The sequence below is a fragment of the Macrosteles quadrilineatus genome, unplaced genomic scaffold (genome assembly GCF_028750875.1).
Source record: "Macrosteles quadrilineatus isolate MER2022 unplaced genomic scaffold, UCM_ALF_1.0 Scaffold_5__1_contigs__length_97177068, whole genome shotgun sequence".
Classification (NCBI taxonomy): Eukaryota; Metazoa; Arthropoda; class Insecta; order Hemiptera; family Cicadellidae; genus Macrosteles; species Macrosteles quadrilineatus.
The window spans coordinates 96,292,634-96,314,601 of NW_026542598.1; the positions used below are offsets into that span (position 1 = coordinate 96,292,634).

The window sequence follows — 21,968 nt, forward strand, 5'->3', positions numbered from 1 at the left end:
GACAATTACTGAATAACAGATGAGTCAAACTGTCTTGCTGATCAGGGTGTTGAGCACCAGACAGAAGGGGATGAGCAGAGTGACCACGAAGTCTATGTAGTTGAGTGTAGTGGCCAGGTCCATCCAGTGGTCTACCAGACTACACACTAGGAGTGTAGAGTTGCTGAAACAAGAGACAATTACTGAATAATAGATGAGTCACACTGTCTTGCTGATCAGGGTGTTGAGCACCAGACAGAAGGGGATGAGCAGAGTGACCACGAAGTCTATGTAGTTGAGTGTAGTGGCCAGGTCCATCCAGTGGTCTACCAGACTACACACTAGGAGTGTAGAGTTGCTGAAACAAGAGAAAATTACTGAATAACAGATGAGTCACACTGTCTTGCTGATCAGGGTGTTGAGCACGACGATCAGACAGAAGGGGATGAGCAGAGTGACCACGAAGTCTATGTAGTTGAGTGTAGTGGCCAGGTCCATCCAGTGGTCTACCAGACTACACACTAGGAGTGTAGAGTTGCTGAAACAATAGAGACAATTACTGAATAACAGATGAGTCACACTGTCTTGCTGATCAGGGTGTTGAGCACGACGATCAGACAGAAGGGGATGAGCAGAGTGACCACGAAGTCTATGTAGTTGAGTGTAGTGGCCAGGTCCATCCAGTGGTCTACCAGACTACACACTAGGAGTGTAGAGTTGCTGAAACAAGAGACAATTACTGAATAACAGATGAGTCACACTGTCTTGCTGATCAGGGTGTTGAGCACCAGACAGAAGGGGATGAGCAGAGTGACCACGAAGTCTATGTAGTTGAGAGTAGTGGCCAGGTCCATCCAGTGGTCTACCAGGCTACACACCAGGAGTGTAGAGTTGCTGAAACAAAAGACAAATACTGAATAACAGATGAGTCACACTGTCTTGCTGATCAGGGTGTTGAGCACCAGACAGAAGGGGATGAGCAGAGTGACCACGAAGTCTATGTAGTTGAGTGTACAATTACAATGACCAACACAATTTAGAATAGCTCCATTTTACTAATTTCTTGATTTTTATCTAGTTACTTTATAGTTACTTTAATATAGTTACTTTAATATAGTTACTTTATAATATAGTTACTTTAATATTAATTTAAATATAAATGACATCAAAAATAGAATTTTGACGTTGTAGAGCGCGGTCGGGACGACACTCGGAAGTTGAATTACATTATTAGATCACAAAAGTTCACAGGTGTTACCATCAATTGGATTTTCTGTACAACGAGCGTTTTATATTTCTAGTAGAATTGCACACTGCAACTGGATGTTTGTGCTACATTTGTTTGTATACAGATATTCTTTCATAGTGAATTCATTGCGAGAAATCAATCATTGAATTAATATTTTAGGTTTATTTCTATTCATTGAAGACGGAGTTTTGGGAAAATAGTTTTTTGATCTTGGTGATGGGTTTTGTTGACTTGGCGGATCTAAAGGTACTAAGGGAAACGGACACAGAGCCTGGGGTGCTTCATATTGTTTGTTGTGGAGGGTAGGTTTTTAGGAAGCAGAAACCTGGCCTTAGCTTGCGTCCCCTAGATATATATATATACTCTTGGGAAGTTCGGCGATACGGGAAGCATGGGCAATAACATTGGAGCCAAACCTTCTAAGAAATACATATTACTATTACGAGAAGACTATTACTAGCTTTTGCCCAGCTTGCTGTGTCGTACACTCCCTGTTTCTCACCCTTTCCCTACCCCTTCTTACCCACAATACCTTTTAAAATAACATAGGGTTTTAGGGAGAACAGACTCAGAGATATCCGTGTACTCTATTGTTTGTTTTGGAGGGTAGTTTTCTCAGATTTGCTCCAGACACTATGTCCTGCACATATGTACGAAGGCTTTCTTCACACCTATAGTTGTGTCCTAAGATTGTTGTTTGCTAAAATTAGACTACAATTATATAAATAAACAATAAACTTAATCCTATTCGTAGTATTTCTAAATGCTAGCCAGTAATATGTAATAACATAGCTGTAATTTATAAAATGAAAGCTATCACCTAGCCGATCCAAGTTTTACAAAAAGTAAGTTATAGGAAGTCCTGTAAATGAATAGGTATTTAATTACAACAGAAATTGTAATTTTATAAGCTTGATGGTTTGCTACAATGTTCCGTTTCCTTTTCTAAATTAGCTTTTTTTATAACTTTAATGTGGCAGTGCTGTTTAACTATAAAATATAGCACAACGACCTATTAAAACAATTACTGACATTACTGAGTATATAATATGTATTCCCACTGTAATTGTTAATTGTATTTTTCAAATATGGTTTTGTGTGAAACGTCAAATAAATAGTTTGTATCAAATTTCGTCTCTTATCCACCCAAACCAAATTTTAACAATTTATACTTCATCCAGTATCTGCTTTCATTTGCTAATTACTTCGGTGTCTAACCCGTTAGTCTGTGTAAACATATTAAACAACCCCTTTTAATTATTACAACCCTTTAAATGCATCTAAATTGTTTTATTCGTCTAAGACAACGCGTGTATCTGTTGCACGTGCGGATGAAATATCAGAGACGAAAAAACATTTCCAAAGAGGTGAACGAGGAACGTGGGGAAGCCACGTGAAATAACATCTGTGATAGATGTGGGATCATCTCATAACTCCAAGATTTCATAACTCCAAGTGATCATAACTCCAAAGTTTCATAAGTCCAAGAGATCATAACTCCAAATTATATTTAATCCAAAGTTTCAAAACTACAAGTACCCGAAAAGGGATAATTTCATTACTCCAAGAAAAATATAAGTGCAAGTGATCATTACTCCAAATTTTCATAAGTCCAAGATATCATAACTCCAAAGTTTCATAAGTCCAAGTAAAAATTAAAGCAGAGTGTCATAACTCCAAAAGTTGAGTCGAGTCTCATATCTCCAAGTGGAATGTGTAGTACAGTCAGCGCCACAAGTTCCTGCGCTGTCCGCTCCGCTGTAATACTGTCAGCAGCCTTTGCCGCATCATTGTATCTATATACCTACCGTCGCCTGTCAAACGATTATGTAATTTTGTTATATACTTACAGATTAATTAATTGATATACTTCTTACTTCTATGCTAAAGGTACTTTAACCTTTAACTACTCGCGAGGGTTTTACTAACGTATGTACTCGCGTGGGGTGTTTTTGACACCCCGATATTACATATTTGTTATAATTAATTGTATTAACACTAATAATTGGTAAATAACATTTTTTGTTGTTATTTAAGTTTATTAAAACGTTTTTATTAGCTCGCTTTCTTGTCCGATACAAATTTTGCAATCAATTTTATACTAACTTCCCGATGAGCTAGAGACTTGAAACTTGAAACATAGCCCACAAATGGAAGACAATGCAATATAATATCATTTAATTTTCATATTTCCCTTGGGCTACGCCCCATGGGCTTGTTTTTATTTTACTGTATACTGTTTCCAATATGAAAGAGTTATTTATTTTAAGTTATACAATGTAAATAATATATTTCTTTTACCAACTGCAGTTTGTGTGTGTATTTGGTCAAGTTTTGCATATAAACCATTTGTTGTATTAAAAAATATGTATTTTGTCATTGAACTGTTTGATATTGAATAACTAGCATATGTACTACCCGGAAAATATATAATTTTTAAAAGATTATAATATGTCTGTGAATGGTAAAGGTATTATTTTTCCCTAAAATGTACTACTAAAAAACAGTTTTTAGGGGGGGGGATCGTAATACACACAAGTTTTGTGCAAACAAATTTATTTATATGTCAAAAACACTTGTTTGTTATCGAAATAAATGTAAATAAAAAATGTCCTTTCATTACTTTTAGAGTCTTTCGCAAAAAGAACAACATTACCTTATACAGGAACTTGTACTTTTTACGAAACGTTAACACTCACGTGGGGAGTTGAAAACACCCTATACTTTGTAATACACATGTATTACCAAGTGAACACTAGAGATCGCACGGGGACTTTGGATGAGAAACGTTCCTGTGTTTCACAGTTTTAACTTTACATTTCAGGTAATTTACACTAAGTGTACAATGCAGTTGTCTGCTTGCAACATTGAGCAGATAGCAGACATAATAATCAAATAATTTCTAAAGTCAATGTTACATATGTTTCTCGTAAATGAAATGTATACTTGCAGTATCCAATCTCATTAGTATATATTTTGTTTCAAATAAATGCAATGTCTAATTTCGTTATTCAAAGTCAATTACAAGTCTGGTTCAATTAAATGTATTGTCTACCTCAAAGTATATATGTGTCATCTGGTTCTCATAAATTAAATGTCTATTTGCAGTAGCAGTATCCTAAATCAATAGTACGCCAGCTTCACAAAAATGAGAAATTTACTTGCAGTATCCAATGTCAATGGTCCATTTGGTTCACATAAATAAGATGCCTATTTGCAGCATTCAAAGTCAATGATACGTCGAGTTCACTTAAACGAATTGTTTACTTGAAGTATACAAACTCAATGGTACATATCGTTCACATAAATAAATTGTCTACTTGCAGGATCCAAAGAAATGGTTAATTTGATTCCCATAAACGGAGTGCCGATTCGCAGTATATTAAGTAAATGTTACGTCTGGTTCACGTCAATGGAATGTCTACTTGCAGCATCTAAACTCAGTGGTATCTTCGGTTCATATTAATGGAAGTCCTAATTATTGCAGTACCTATTCAAAGTCTGCATTATTTAATTGTAAGTCTAGTTCACTGAAATGGAAAGCCTACTTGGAATTGCAAGTTAAATGGAAATATAACTCAATGGTAGGCTTATATTTGGTTAAAATGTAATGGATATTTAGATTATTTAAAGTCTAAGGTGTTTCAGCCTTATTCTGGCGACCATAATTATTGGTTGTTTTCATTTTGTAGTAAATTATGCTCAATGATATTAATCTTATTGTTCTTCCCTTTTTCTGTGTCCTATACGGTAATGTACTTTTTAAACGATTCTTTGACTAACATATGTGGCAACTCTTGTTTATCTTTTTAGTGTTATCTCGCAAATAAAGTCATAGCAACCAATGAACCCATAAGGCCCATGTTAAATTAAAAAAAAAAAAATTCACGTAGGGAAAAGCCCTGTGGTCCAATTTGTACCATTTAAGATTTATACATTCCCATGGTTGGTTACTATGATCGTGCTAAATTTCGTGTAGATCGCTTCAGCCGTTCAGGAGGTATTTGTAAAACAAAAAGAGGAGAGTAGTATAAGAGCTTCGCTTTGCGCCGTTCAATTACTAATGGTTGTTAATCCTCTATATATCGAAAACGGCTAATACGATTTCCTTCTAATTTGAAAAATAATTTATATCTGGCCTAAAAACGTGTTTACTGCAGTTAAAACTGCTAGCAAAAAACTAACTACGCAACAAAATTGAATTGAAAGTCTATAATTTTTAACATTGGCCTCATTGGTTTCCAAGTAACCATGACCATAGACTAATAGAACTATTTTAAGTTGTAGTGTGTGATTTGCAATCTGGCCTTACAATTTTGACAACCAAACATAACGTTATGGTGATTGGAAAAAAACCCTCTTAAGGCCGAATTAAACTGGAAAGGCAAAGGCATTATATGTTATCATAAAAGTCAAGTGATTTTAAAGTGATTAAAGTGATTTTAAAATAATATTACTACATCCAATAAAACTTTCGCATTATTCACATTATTATTCACATTCAAGGTAAATATAAAACCATTTGAAAAACATTAGGCCTTTCAATTCTGAATTTTTTAGGTAAATATAACTTACGTTATTACAGTAACTAGCCAAATTAATGCCAATTAAAGCAAATAAATTTGTGACAGAGAGGTTATACAGAAAATCAGGCAGTTCTTAAGTAATGTAAACAACATTTTATCGCTATGAAAAATGACTGAAATTTGTAAACGTACTGGTGACACTGGGTAGTACCATGCTGACTACATTTTGACGAAGATCAACATGAACAACATAATGTGGCTACAAGTGGAATAAAATTGTACAATACACTAAAAACCATATAAGATGTTGAAAAATGATCAAATATTTACAAGAAATGTTTATTATATGGAACATGTTCAACATTCGCGACAACATTCAAGCAACATGTACACTATACATTAAAACGTCACAGAGTGATTTATTTCACGATGCTAATCAATAACCATTTGACATATTTTCATGATTTTGTGTTGCAAGAAACATCGTTACCCCTAGGACTGCCAATAACCGATACCGTATGTTTCAGTTCGAAAGACTATGACAACATACCTTAGTGTAGCAATAACACAAATAAGGTCCTCGATATCAATGCTTCTGTTTCATTCAATAAGATGTTTTATGACATTTCTTCAATTTGAATCATGCCTATTTATATTTCATTACTATATACATTACAAATAAAACTGTGAGCAATACTCTTACAAAACTTGTACAACCTTTTTTTGTCCGAACATAATCCCCCAGATGAACATATTTCCTAGCATCAAAAACATATTTTTTCAAGTAAATAAAACAAACGCCAATTAATTGCATTGCCCAGCTCTTTCATTAAATAAACAGAATTAAATTATTCAAACTGTGAAAGCATAACAGACGTAGCCCGTTGAATTCGGCCTATGGGGACCTGAGAAATTAGTCCATACCTATAATATTCAGCAAATATGCACATTCTAAGCTCAAGTTTGATGTGCTGTATGCCTATATTTTTATTTGGTAAACTGCCATAACCGTTTACATTTAATTTGATTGTATTTATATGCAATATTTATATTTTAATTTATATTTATATTAATATTTTTTTTATTATATTTATATTTATAGGCCTTTCTTACTTAAATTTACATTTTTTAAACGGGCAGTTCAGAAGACGGGGCACGGAAGCCACGTCATGTTGGTAACATTGACAATTCGAAGTAAGCGGCAGGCAGGTTGCCAGTATGGATACTAAAAAAGTCCCACACGCCCCTGCTCGCCCCTCTACGCAACTCTCCATCAATTCCAGAACATGAAAGGATCCATAATGTCATATGGGTTCAAGTTATGACCAAATGTTACAGGACCACTTTTGTTAGCTGTATTGTTCTACACCTTTTAATTTTCTAACTCTTCTCTAGAGTCATTATTAAAAGAATTAATAAATACTAGTGTACATGTTGCTCGAATTCGAGCAATTGCAAATATTACAGAAGATATTTCAAAACGAATAACAGTCATATTTACAACGAATTTAAAAGAGTCAACTCAAAGATTACCGGTGTGTAACTCAGACTATGTTTATCTTCGTTATTGATAAACCTAAAGCATTCGGGCCGGTTTTCTCCTTCTCAAAATGCCTCGCTGTACAGGCAACACAGGTCATTTATAGAGGGCCAATTGAGAACGAAAAGTCGTTTTGGGGTAGTGTTAGGGGGCATTTGTAACCTAATAGTTGAGATTGTCCAGGGTCAGGTGCTGACTGTGATGAGCCTAATACTCGCCACTGTTCTGTGAGCTGCGGTCGTTATCACGATTACGCCTCCTGTCTATATGTGTTGTTGTCGTCACGTCGGAGGCATATAAAAGAAAAAAAACAACAAATAAACAAATGATAGCTACACAAAACAACGATAAATGTTACAATCGTACTAACACGATCCGTCATAGCTACACAAAACAACGATAAATAAATACACAAATTTAAGATACTGTACAACCATACTAACAAAATCCGTCTTGGAGGTTATGTTTACACAAACTCAAATAGTAAATAAATGTACTCGATGGGTTTCATTGAATTGAAAAATAAATAACAGCAATTAAATTAAACAGCTGACCAAAATGTAAACAATTATGTTCTTCATAAGGATAACATGGGAACTTTCAAAGCCAGTGGGGCAGAGCCCAAGGGACTTTTTCAAAAATGTAAGGCCAGTTTGCAAATCTACGCGACACGTTCTTTCCAATGAGATGTCAATGGATAAAATCGGTTAAGAAATGGCGGAGGAGTTCAACCGACAAAGTAGAAACATACAGACAGCGTAGCGTAGCGCAACGTAGCGCAGCGCAGCGTAGCGTATAGGAGCGCAGCGTAGTCCAATACACACAGAGAGCGCAGCGTAGCGTAGCGCAACATAGGTTGTAGATGGTCTTAATAGTGTACCCGGTACATCAGTATAGAAGATGGCTCTGTCGAAGACGGCTCGTATCAGTTTTGTCGAAAATACCTTAAGGTGGCAGTTTTTGATCAGTAGGAGAAGTGTCGGTGAAGTGGGGTAGCGGATTTTTATCCCCCTGGAATTTTAGCCCCTGTGCAAACGTGACGTCACAAACCAGGGGGTAAAATTCCGACCGCGAACTTTTGAGTTTCGCGACATCAGCTCGATGGATTAAACGCGGAATTAAACATATATTTTCACGGTTGTGAATTTAATCAGAACACATCAAATTATAAAAACCTAGAGTGTACGGCCCGTCTTTTACCCCCCGGAATTTTACCCCCGGAATTTTACCCCCCGGAATTTTATCCCCGGAATTTTACCCCCTGGCTAGATATAAAAATTAGTGAGAATGATTAATTATCTTCATTCTTTTTTAATTTAATAGTAAACATTTTATTATTAAGTAGCCTATCTTAATTTATTTGTGACATTAACTAATCGAACATGTTTTTAATTTTAATTTTGAGATTCAAGTATTAGGATTCGATCTTTGAAGCCAAATTTTGGTTAATATGACGTATATACAATCAACTGAATGAGATTACAAAATAAATAAATAAAGACAGGCCACTAAATAATGAAATGTTTACAATTAATTAAAAACAGAAATAAGAAAACCAATCATTCAATTTATAAAATCGGCCAGGGGGTAAAATTCCGGGGGGTAAAAATCCGGGGGTAAAATTCCGGGGGGTAAAATTCCGGAGGGTAAAAATCCGGCCCGTACATTTCAGTTGTCTAAACACTAGTTATATGGACAGGGGGTAAAATTCCGGTTTTTATCGCTAAATGAATTAATCACGCTCTGACTATTTTCATTAGACTTCGAAATCCGCGGGGGTAAAATTCCGGCCGCGAACAAACTTTTGGCCCCTCAGGTTACTACGTCATAGTGACGTCAGCTTTGCCCAGGGGGTAAAATTCCAGGGGGATAAAATTCCGGCGACCCCATGAAGTGTGTAAAGGCAGGAACAGGCATGGTGAATACATCTTATTTCCAATCCTTAAAAAACACGAGTCTCGGTTTAAGAATTATGCAAGAATGTCGACTACAACGTTCGATCACATATTTAGTTTGGTGAAGGATGATTGAGAGACGCTTACAACTAATTGAAGGGGACCAATTGGTGTAGAAAAGAGACTAGAATTGACTCTTAAGCGTGTCTGCAGTCGAATGCGCTCCAATACGCTCTGAGAAAAACAAAATAGTTTGTTCCTCGGTCGTACACTGCGCTGCGCTGCGCTACGCTACGCCGAAATACGCTACTAGTATGTCATACCTCATTTCAATGCACGGTTTTGATTTAAAACATGCGCTGCGCTGCGCTACGCTGCGCTACGCTACGCTGTCTGTATGTTTTTACACAAATGTAGCGTATTAATTATATAGATTTTCGTAATGAGCGACATTTCCTACCTGTAGGCTAAACGAAACGTGATACGTATATAGTGCAGTAAAAATAAGAGAAAAATTCCATAAACCTAAAAAAAATTAGCACAACCGGGGAATTTGGTACAGATGTTGGGTGTACCTTCCTTTTGAACATACTAAAAGTCCCCTAAAATTGAAGCTGTGCTACGGCCACCATATTGGAAAATGGCGGCATATTTCTGTATTTTTCGCTATAGTGACTTTATTATTAGAGATACAGGAAAAAGCTTAGTATACAAAATGTAGGTCATCTAAAAATACACATTTTTTGTATTTACCATCTTTCTCTAAACCCAACGGTTTTTGAGTTATTTGTTATTAAGTATATTTAGTTTTTTCTATTTATCAAAAATAGGTGAAACACATGGAAATTGACCGTTACTTTCAAGGATTATGATAATTTATCCCATTTAGTTAAATAGTGTGATACTATAAAATCTTAAAATTAAAGCTTATTTTATGAGTAAAACAACTCTGCCACAGCAAACCTGCAGACTCAGCAAATTTCCATTTGATTGGATGTTTTATTAATTGTATTTAAATAAAATTAGATTCAACAGGTACCTAGGTTTGCTGCTACAGGTAGGTTATTATAGTGTGTTTATTTTTTAGTAAAATATCAATAACTTAGTATAAAATAATTAATTTTCCAAGTTTGATCATAATAAATCTATAAACAAACAAACTGCAACAGTTAACTAATTCATAATAATAGCATGGTGGCTTAAGATTTACAATTTACAAATTTAAATATACAAATTTTGGTTGTGTTTACTGAAAATATGGCGATTATTTGTCACGATTCGAATACTAACCGAAGGGGTTTTCAAAAGGAGATGAAGCAAGTAATTTAAGTACTGTAATATTAACTCGTACCAAGTATCGGAAATATTGTATGTAGTGAGGAAATCAACCATATTTTGTAAACTACGCAATAGTCATATTAATATTTTATACTCATTTTTACCCATTTAATAAATAACAATTTAATATTTTGATGGCACTACCACTATCACTCTGATATCAACTAAGTGGGATGAATAATTGTCATAAACCTTGAAAGTAACCGTCGATTGCGATGGGTTTCACCGATTTTTGATAAATAAAACTAACTATACTATACCATACTTAATTAGTCACCAACATGAACTAGACACGAAAAACACCCTTCCAAATTTACAATGGGATGTCAAGTATAGCTAGTTAGTGTGGTGGTGCCATAAAAATACTAAAATGTTAACTATTAAATGAGTAAAAAATGAAGATAAAATATTAATATGACTATTGCGTACTTTACAAAATATGGTAGATTACCTTACTGCATACAATATTTTCGGTGCTTGGTACGAATTAATATTACTTAAATAATAGGCTCCATCTCCTTTTGAAACCCCATTTGGTTAATATTCTAATCGTGACGAATAATCGCCATCTTTTTAGTAAACACAACCAAAATTTGTATATTCAAATTTGTTTATTGTAAATTTAAAACTCCCATGCTATTCTAATGAATTAGTTAACTGTTGCAGTTTGCTTGTTTATAGATATATTTTGATCAAACTTGGAAAATTAGTTATTTTATAGTAAGCTATTGATATTTTACTTAAAAAAAAACACACTATAATAACCTACCCGTAGCAGCAAACCTAGGTACCTGTTGAATCTAATATTATTTAAACAATTAATAAAACATCCAATCAAATGGAAATTTGCTGAGTCTGCAGGTTTGCTGTGGCGGAGTTGTTTTACTCATGAAATAAGCTTAAATTTTTAGATTTTATAGTATCACACTATTTAACTATATAGGATAAATTATCATAATCCTTGAAAGTAACGGTCGATTTCCACGTGTTTCACCTATTTTTGATAAATAGAAAAAACTAAATATACTTAATAACAAATAACTCAAAAACCGTTGGGTTTAGAGAAAGATGATAAATACAAAAAATGTGTATTTTTAGATGACCTACATTTTGTATATTTAGCTTTTTCATGTATCTGTAATAATAAAGTCACTAAAGTGAAAAATACAGAAATATGCCGCCATTTTCCAATATGGCGGCCGTAGCACAGCTTCAATTTTAGGGGACTTTTAGTATGTTCAAAAGGAAGGTACACCCAACATCTGTACCAAATTCCCCGGTTGTGCTAATTTTTTTTGGGTCAAAACATATTTTTACTGTACTAATATCTATATAATTAATACGTGAACACGAAGTTTGTCGGTTGAACTCCTCCGTCATTTCTTAACCGATTTTATCCATTGACGTATCATTGGAAAGAGCGTGTCGCGTAGATTTGCAAACTGGCCTTGAACTGGATTTGAAAAAGTCCCTTGGGCTCTACCCCAGTGGCTTTGAAGGTTCCCATGTTATCCTTATGAAGATCATAATTGTTTAAATTTTGATCAGCTGTATAATTTAATTGCTGTCAATATTTAAACTGCATTTCAAAGAAAAGCGTCCTACAAAAATTAAATCTTTGAAAAATAAATCATTGAAAGAACCCATTTGCAAATTATTGAAACATTAAAAGTCATAGAACGCCCCCTAGTAGAAGAAATAGAGATAATATTTTTTTAAAGAATTAACTATCGTCATTAGCCTGTATAATGAAGAACACCTACAAGATTCAGATTCCTACAAACTATGAACGAGGATGTTAGCCGAAGTGCTACAAATTTTATTAGGAAACATGGACTTAACTTTGTAATCATTGCAGAGGAAAGCCCTCTAAAGCCAAATAAATCTGGTACGTCAATGACATTAACCTATGTTTTCATAAAAGTCAAGCAATTTTAATAATAGCCTATGAAAATATCCAAGAGCCCCTTACCAACATTTTACTGAAGGCTTTTAATTATTATTCATATGCTAAGGGAAACAAAAATCATCTGAACAACAGAAGGTCTTTAACTTTGCATTTCTCAGGTAAATATAATTAACGTTATTGCAACTAAACAAAAAATACACCAATTGAACAAATAAAATTGTGACAGACAATTTGATGAAAAATAAGTACGACAACGAATTTAACACAAACAAAAAACTAACATTTGGATTATGAGTTAAAATTCTGGTGACGCAATAACAACGATAAATATACAGAAAATCAAAACAAATTGAAGACTGGTACACACTCATCACATGTTTGATTTTCAGCGTGGGATGAATATAGATAAGTTCATATTTTATTTGGATTGTGGTCGAGTTTTGACCACTGGACGACATCAATTCTTATATTAAAGTACTTAACTCATTAAGGTACTTCAATAATACCTAAATGATAAATACCTTCTATTTAACTCAAATAAAACAATCTGGTATTAGGTATAGATGTATTTACTCAAAAACCTATTTCTATGATAATTTAGTCACGAAATCCAAATGTTTAGACCTATCTATAGATTATATCCGCTTGTTTGGATCATACAAGTCTAGATAGTATTTTTTAAATTTTAAATATGGTATTTTTTTATTAAACCCATTATGCACTACAGACATTTTGCGTACAATTTACTTTGCTAACATACACTCTCATATTTGTTACGGAATAAAGATTTATGAGGGAACAAGTAATTGTAACTATAATCAAATTTTATATTTACAAATGAATGCTACAAGATGAAACCTTAACCTGGATTAATACTGTTTAAATTTTTTCCGAAAATAGGAGATGAAAAATAGTGGAAAAAAGGCACTACGACTTATTTGCGTTGTGCACCACGAATATTATGTAGAAAAAATTTCGAAATTTCGTACATACAGCTTAAGAAGTTAAGACTAAATATTTTTCATAGTTTAGAAATTTTAAAACGTGAACTAATACTGTATTTCCTTAATATTGTTGTTGGAAGACGGCAATTGCTAAAATACTGTGTGCGTAAACTAATTCATTCACCTCATGGTGGTCATCTAAGTCGATTATTGGACAAACTAAAAGTCTTACGTAAAAATGTTTGGAACAAAAATTGAAGAACATCTTATTATCTATACTTTTCTCGCTGAAAGTTTTCATCTGACCAAAAAATAAAAAAAATCCTCGCTCACTTACTTTTTCATGTTTACATTGAACAACCTTTTCATATTTTCCATTATTAAACATTAATCATCTGCACGAACTAAATTGTATTTATATAGTATTAAACATCAGTTTACGCAGAATTTAAATATGTAAATTTCATCCTCTCACTATTTGTATTACAATTTAGACGAACGTGCAAAGCGACAGGGAACGCACCACTTCGAATAATCTCGCCAACATCGGAAACTCTCTTCCAGCATGTGTGTGTGTAATGGGTGCGTGTGTGTGCGTACGTTATCGCTTCCTGCACAGACTGTACCCATTGTCACTTGGAGTTATGAAACTTGGTGTTATGAACCCTTGGAGTTATGAAACTTGGACTTGTGGTCCTTGCAAATCTGTACGTTTGGAGTTATGAAATTTTGTATTTTAATTTACTTGGTTTTATTTTAACTTGGACTTATGAATCTTGGAGTTATGAACGCTTGGAGTTATGAAACTTGGTCTTATGATATTTTGGTTTTAATTTACTTGGACATAACTTTACTTGGAGTTATGAAATGTTGTATTTAAAAGTACTTGGAGTTATGAAAACTTGGAGTTATGAACCTCACCCTCAAAAATGTATAGTATATAGTAAAAACATGTTATGATTCCTAGATCTTTTAAAGCTTGCTTGGCTGAATTCTTCTCTCTATCCCTAGCATTATTAGAGTATTTTTCATAATCTTTTTAAAGTTTTTCTTTCGGTTGACCCATAAAGGTTCCGTAGCCTATGAGCAAAAAATAAACAATGTGTCTATCTCACTAGGGTTAAACGGGGTCTATCTCACTAGGGTTAAACAGGCGTCTCAGTACAAAGATTTCTGGAGATGCTTTACGAACCATTTAGTTTTCATGCTCAGACCAGTAGAAATTGTTGTCTATTACTCATATGAACCTACTAGTTTAATATTCTTAACATGATTTATTTCTGTACTTTTTTAACACTTGTTTGAGTTTATTTTGTTTGTTTGAGAGCTAAATAAGGTTTGTTTTATGTAATGTAACCGACAAATGTTTTTTAGCTAACTACTATAGATTATTTTAACATGATTGGAACGCATAGCTAGCGTTCAGTGTTGGATCGCTACGGACAATACACTACATATAAAAACAGTAAGTATTTATATTATAAAATGAAACTGTAATTTAAACAATATACATAATAAATGATGAAAGTTATTTACAGAAGAATGTGGAACCCCTGTTGCGATATTTATAATATGCAGTTAGCATATTGCTATTAAACACCACAGGCAATTCTAGCTGTAAAATATCAACAGTGCAATTTAATAGTGGCATTTCGACTCATAAACCACATGCACATTTTTTTTGTTCATGGCTTTATAATGAAAACAAATTGAAGAGTGTGGAAGTAGCTTTAACTTAATCTTGTGGGATGTAAGACTAAAATGTCTGATTTGTAAGATATTTTTAGATTAATACCAAAACATATTTTATTTACATATATTTGGCTGGTTTGTCGTCAGCCAATATGCAACAAAAGCAGAATATTTGACAGAGAAGTCCTTAATCACCCACTGTCACAGCTGGCCAGTCAAGTGTCACTTGATACGATGTTGATGGTGCTTGATCCCTGATCAGATGTGGGCCTGACATTGATACGGCGAGTCGAGGTCTACGTAGATAAACATCTGTACACTCTCGACCAGCTTATTTGATAGGTTAAACCATTATCGAGATATGAGTCTAAAATAAAGGTACTATGAATCAACATACTACAACTTTAATAGCATATTTTGTACCCACTCGTTGATATTGTGCTAATTTTTCACCATAACACAATACCATGGCAATGTATCTTGGAGTTACTTTACTATACAGTGTGTAAATTAAGTATGGAAACAAATCTGTATTTTTAAAACCGAAATAGATAGAAATATTCTATTTGTGGCAATAATAGTTAACAAAGATTCCGCAATTTTTCACATGAAAAATATTTTTTTACCCCCCTAACAGGGTAGGTGGTAGGGGGTGACTTATTTTTTTCAAATAGCAACCCCTATTGAGTGACCCCTCATTTTGAAGAGGTTGTCAAAAGAAACACAATGACGCAAATCCGAGGTGAATATCTCACTCCTAGCCCAAATGGCGGATATTCCAAAATTTGATTTATTGTACGTGAAAAGCACCAATTTCACAAATAATGGAAAGAAATCTGTATTTTTAAAACCGAAATAGATAGAAATATTCTGTTTGTGGAATTGATTGTTGACATAGGTTCCGCAATTTTTTTAATCAACAATATTTTTTCAACCCCTTTAACAGGGTAGGGGGTGGGAGTGACTTATTTTTTTCAACAACAACCCCTATTGAGTGACCCCTCATTTTGAAGGGTTTGTTAAAAGAAAAAGAATGACGCAAACCCGAGGTAGATATTTCACCCCTAGCCTAAATGGTGGGTAATGAAAAATTTAATTTTTGTAAAAAAAGCCCATTTTGGAATATCCGCCATGTTAGCTAGGAGTGAGATATTCACCTCGGATTTGCGTCATCGTGTTTCTTTTGACAAACCCTTCAAAATGAGGGGTCACTCAATAGGGGTTGCTATTTGAAAAAAATAAGTCACCCCCTACCACCTACCCTGTTAGGGGGGTAAAAAAATATTTTTCATGTGAAAAATTGCGGAATCTTTGTTAACTATTATTGCCACAAATAGAATATTTCTATCTATTTCGGTTTTAAAAATACAGATTTGTTTCCATACTTATTTACACACTGTATATGTAGAACCGCAATACTAATTTATAATACTTATTAATGCATTTTACAGCATTGATGTTAAGATATATCTTAAAATGTAAGTGTATTAGATGATAATACAAAATATCGAAGTTTATAAAGCGTAGATAACATGCCTGAAGTGATTACAATCTTTCTTCTAGTTTCGGTTGTTTAAAAGTTTACATTTCCTTTAAAGCAGACTTCAGAGTTACAAGCAATTGCGCAAGACCTATTTCCGTACTTGGCTCACTCTTTTGCATCTGTGACAGTGTTGCCTTTGTCAATTGTAAAGCGAGAAACCTTCAAAAACATAAATAAAACACGACAAAAGTTTTAAGTATTTGTATAAGTATGAAAAAAACTCAATAGAAAGGTTACTGATTATTAATTAAATTTATATTGTTTAATTTATTTAAGTTTAGATATTTATTACTATGATTTCTTTAGGTTACTATAGTAAACCACAAGTCTACAACGTTTAAAATTTGTTCTTGAATACTTACCCCATTATTAAAGTTATACATAGCCTACATTTTGGTTATAAAATTCCCTGTGGATTTTGTAAATTTCGTGCTATTTAATTTAGTGCACTCAGCTACTATATCAACAACAGTAAGTCCAACAAGTGCAGTACCGGTATGCCGATCATAAGTTGATTGAATGTTTATAATTGTTGTAATTGTGTCTTCTTACGGATAAAACGACCAAGAAACATTGGCAATTAAAAAATAGCTTTTTAAGGTTTAATTAAGACAATGCCCCGATTGCAAATCCAAAGTCGGTACTGCATTAAATTTTTATACTCAGATACTAAATGACACATTTGACATACTACGAAGTGTATACAAGTATTGATGCAGACTCATATTTTACTCATTTAGGCATATTTCTTTAGGACTGGTAGTTTTGATGGGAGGGTTACCCTAAATATTCAATTGTTTTAAATAAAAGTGTTCCAACGACATCAGTTAGCATCATTATGTCACATATATTACGAACCTTTAACAACAATTTAGAATATATTGTTGTTTACATAGTAATATGTAACTTCTTCCTTAAACTTTATCTATGGAAACCTTTATAAAAATTTATTAAGAAAACAGGCATGTAGTAGTTATTATCGTATATATCAATGTTTATTCAATCTGACAAAGCAGGCCTGTTTATTCATAGTAAGAAAATGCCAAGAATAATATTAATTTAGTTTAGAGAGTATATATTTTTTTTCTCCAAAAAATAGCTTCACAAATCAAGGTAACATTAAACTGTATACGGCTTATGGAACCTAATACAAGCGAAAGTTCACACAACAAGAATGTCTTGACCCGATATAATAGAGTTAAAATCCCATCGCGCTCCAGTCTTCCAATCATTAACCTCATTGCATCAAGATTATGTTTTGAAGGCATAAATTTCAAACGATGCTGTAATATTTAACAGAAAATAAATCTGTTCAGGTAATTTGGTATGTTCGATATTTATATATTACAATTTATTTTAAATTTGGAACAATACATATAAATACGCAAGAATGGAATACGAACTACTGTACTAACTAACTATGTTTTAAGTTTTAATTTCATTAAAAGTTCAGTGTGTCATCATTGATTTGTATAGTATCTTTTGTCAACAAGGGGGGAACTCCACCCAAAATTTAAAAAAAAATCATAATTTATATATGAAAAATATTGGTTGTTTAAGCTATCAAAATAAAAATAAAATATTGGGTTGCCCCATTTCTCCCCCCCCTCTGGGTAAAAGATTTTTTCCAAAAATATTTAAAAACTGAATTTGTGTCAATCCATGCTACAGTTTGTAGAATGCATTATAACCTTCAAAATATAAAAATAATTATTAGATTATCTCACATAGAACCTGAGTTACATCCGTTCCCGTATTTTTAAATACCGTATGTGAAAATCAAAATTCGGTAATAGCCCCGGAAACGAAAGGAAACACAATTCTGTTGGGGGAACGCCCCCAAAATAAAAACAATTTATATTACATATTTAACATTTTTTTTATTTTTATAATTTAAAAGTACAAAAAAAACTTATAATGCCAAATTTGGCCAACCGCCACTGCGGGGTGATAGTCAACTTTAGGCAAACGGGCCCAGTGTAGCACTTACTTTTTGTGTAAAATAACACCACATAAAATAATATTTTTATTTATAATATATCATACATCAAAATTTTCAGGAAGAACTGTAGAACACTTTTTGGTAAGTAACTGAAATTTGATACATTTTTTGAAATTCCTAGTTTTTTTGGTGGAGTTTCCCCTTCTAAGCGGTTTTGAAGATACCAGATGTATAAATAAAATATTTTCTAAATTTAATAATACAAGACGAACCTTTTAAAAATAGCTTTAAAAAATTGCACAAATAAAAATAGTCAATATTGCAGTTTGATGTTTGGGATTAACTTAAGAGTTTACTTATCGTGATTCTCCATTTTGTAAATATAAACTTGAAATATTTTCCAAATATATTTTTTTTAACGCACGGTAGGCTACATGCACTTTTTAAAACTATAATAGTGTTTGTTCCAACACATATTAGTAATTCCAGTCAGCCCAAGTATCGTAGTTATCCTAGTTTGATAATGATTTACTGAGTATGGGAGGATTGGGGACAGATTATTTTGTCCAATCTTGCTGATGACGTCAAAATGAGGATTATAGAACTCTCACAGAGTATTATAGTCTCCAAACTGCTGATATGCCACGTCCGAGCTGCTGGAAATGTACAAACTTTTGGTTAAGCTACATTTTATACAAAATGTAATATTTTTTACTATGTTTGTTTCAAAATAAAAAAGGACATTGCAAAATTATTATGAATCACAATTTGTTTACATGGTAAAAGATTAAATTACAAAGATTACTAGTGTACAGGCTCTACAAACTTGGTTTTTGATAACCAACGATTATTTGAAATTTTTAATTTTATGGAAACTAGCAAATGGAAATTCCCTTAGTCTGCAGGTTTGCTGCGGCGGGCGTATTTATGTAACAAAATAACCGTCAGCCATATTTATTAACATTTCGCTGAAGAACAGCCTAGATAAGTTGTGATAAGGTTAACTAGTCGGCAGTGGAGGTGCGATGAGATTTTAACCCCATTACATTGCATGGCAGTAGTGGATACATAGGGCTGCTGAGGAGTGACGTCACAAGAGCCATGTGGTGCTTAATTGACGGTTAAGCATCTGGTGGTAATGGTGCGTGACCTAGCACGTGGTGTGGTGGGTTACGGTATGGTGACGTCATGCTGACGTGTCAGACCTAGGGTGGATCGATATTTTCAAGGTTATTGTTGTGGTTTAAAAAAAAATCAGCATATCGGTAAAGGGATAAGTACCGATATGCTGATTTTTAATTCTTTATTGAAAAATCAAAATTTACATAAAAGGAATATAATTGTTTTGAAAACTTAAACCTAATACAGATCTAAGCTAAACTAAACATTTGGATCATAGAAGTTATAGGAGATCTACTACAGTAACAACAGTTGTCAAATTGTCATCCACACATGTCGCAAGCGAAACAGTGTTTGCATTGGTAAGAAGAGTAAATTACGATTTTTTTGTCCATGCATATTATACACTCAAAGTTTGTTTCTTTTATTGGAAACATAGTAGGAATTTTGTTAAATTTGAGAAATTAGCTATATATACGACATAAAACTGTGCGAGATAACTATTTGTACATGTTACCTTTGCAATGTTTGCGATATAATTTTTTGTTAATGAGATGTTGTCTTTAGCTAGTTCCACTACAAACTAATGAGAGACCCATCATACACATTCTTTTATGCTGTTTATGATTGCTATCTGGTATACAGCAAACATTCGCAATTGAAATATTTCCACTTTTGTCTTTGCATTTTATAAGATCGTCAAGTGAAAAGTTTGTTATTATGTACATATTACGAAAAGTGTTTGGATTTTGGTTTGCAATGTTTCTGTGAGAAAACTTATTAAAAACCACTATTTTATTATGTCACCATTATAAACATAAATTCAGAACTAAACTAAAATATCACTTTAATCCTGCAAGCTGTATCAGCTATTTAACTGGTATGGAAAAGTAATGTACACAGTGTTTCTACTTCTTCGTGAACAGTTGGCGGTACATGCGGGCAGATCATTGTTCCACTAATTACAACCATGTGCCACATTTGCAACATAGGCCTAGTACCTTATATTTCTAAGACTTGTTTATTCATTCAAATCGTTATGTTTTTGAATGATTTTTTTAAAATAACAAACATTTGGTATATTGCACATTGCTTAATGTTAGACGTACAAACGATCAAGCTATAAAAAAACAAATTCCCCACTCTTTACCCTATAATTTACTATTTATTTAAAGCAAATGTTGACTCTCATTAAATACTCTTGGTTGTATTGTAATCCAACGTATTTCTGTTTATCGTTTGTCCTTTTGTGAAACTGTTTGAATGTTTTTTTATTGCTAGTTGTAGTACAGAAAACTATTCAATTTAACTAATTTCACTGTTAAATATGTTCAAATGTTAGGTAAGGCTTCTTTCACCGTCAACCAGTCTTTCTAATATATCCATCACTTCCTTGCTAAATATGGATCCTTTTTACACTGGATGATATTATATAAGCATCGGTGCATGACCTAGCACGTGACCTAGGACATGGTGTAGTGGGTTACGTCATGGTGACGTGTCAGAGCTAGGGTGGATCGATATTTTCAAGGTCGTTGTTTGGGTTTAAAAAAAATCAGCATATCGGTAGTGGGATGAATACCGATATGCTGATTTTTTTTTTTAAATTCTTTATTGAAAATTTAAAATACACACAATTGTAATTTGTAAACCCTTCACACCAATCGATACAATGGAAGTATCTCGTAATTTATTTATTGGTTCTTTCGTTTTGCTGTTGAGATTATTAAATGCGAATGGAGGTTCAAATAGAAATGGAAAGACAATTCCTGTATTTAAATCTAGGAATACTAGTTCCTTTATGATATATTCATTTTTGTTTCCTCGAAAAGCTTGAAATTCTACTACACAAGGTTTTTCTTGAATCTCTTCAACTCTGTCAGCGAAGGAAATCTTCCTCTCCATATCGTTTTAAGATAACAACTGGTTTCCACACCACGGTAGATCCCTTTTTTATAGATCAGGCCGTACAGTTGTCAGCGCGTTGGTGTATATTTAACGTGGGCACCTTCCCCCAGTAGGCCTACCCCACGTGATGTTCACATATTTGCTGTCCTGTTTACATCAGCCATCAGCTACAACTTATCTGTTGTTTCTTTTTTATTCCTTCTATTTTTCTCCGTCTTGTAAATTCATTACACCTTGAACATCACTCGTCTGTTCTGCTTCTGTTGAAATTGTTTCGTGGTTTTCCTTTGTCACTTGTTCCTCCGTTACACTGACAGAACTAGAACCATCTATCTTTTCTTCGTCAATGTTTTCCTTCTGTTCCAATGCGTTAACTTGTCTCCA

General features: G+C 33.5%; 1 protein-coding gene across 1 annotated transcript; it reads right to left on the minus strand.

The window, feature by feature from the left end:
- Positions 1-24: 24 nt before the first annotated feature.
- LOC128995813 (uncharacterized) lies at positions 25-16,982 on the minus strand. Its single transcript, XM_054420831.1, has 6 exons — positions 16,978-16,982; positions 739-873; positions 559-699; positions 377-517; positions 203-337; positions 25-163 (listed from the first exon to the last, which is right to left on the minus strand). The coding sequence occupies exons 1-6, from the start codon at positions 16,980-16,982 to the stop codon at positions 25-27; spliced, it is 696 nt and encodes a 231-aa protein (XP_054276806.1).
- Positions 16,983-21,968: the final 4,986 nt, after the last annotated feature.

What these genes read in the sequence shown, in the direction of transcription:
- LOC128995813 (XM_054420831.1), bottom strand. An exon ending in ACCCTGATCAGCAAGACAGT is followed by an intron (nt 700 to 738) that starts GTGACTCATCTG and finishes CTCTTGTTTCAG; the next exon opens with CAACTCTACACTCCTAGTGT. An exon ending in ACCCTGATCAGCAAGACAGT is followed by an intron (nt 338 to 376) that starts GTGACTCATCTG and finishes CTCTTGTTTCAG; the next exon opens with CAACTCTACACTCCTAGTGT.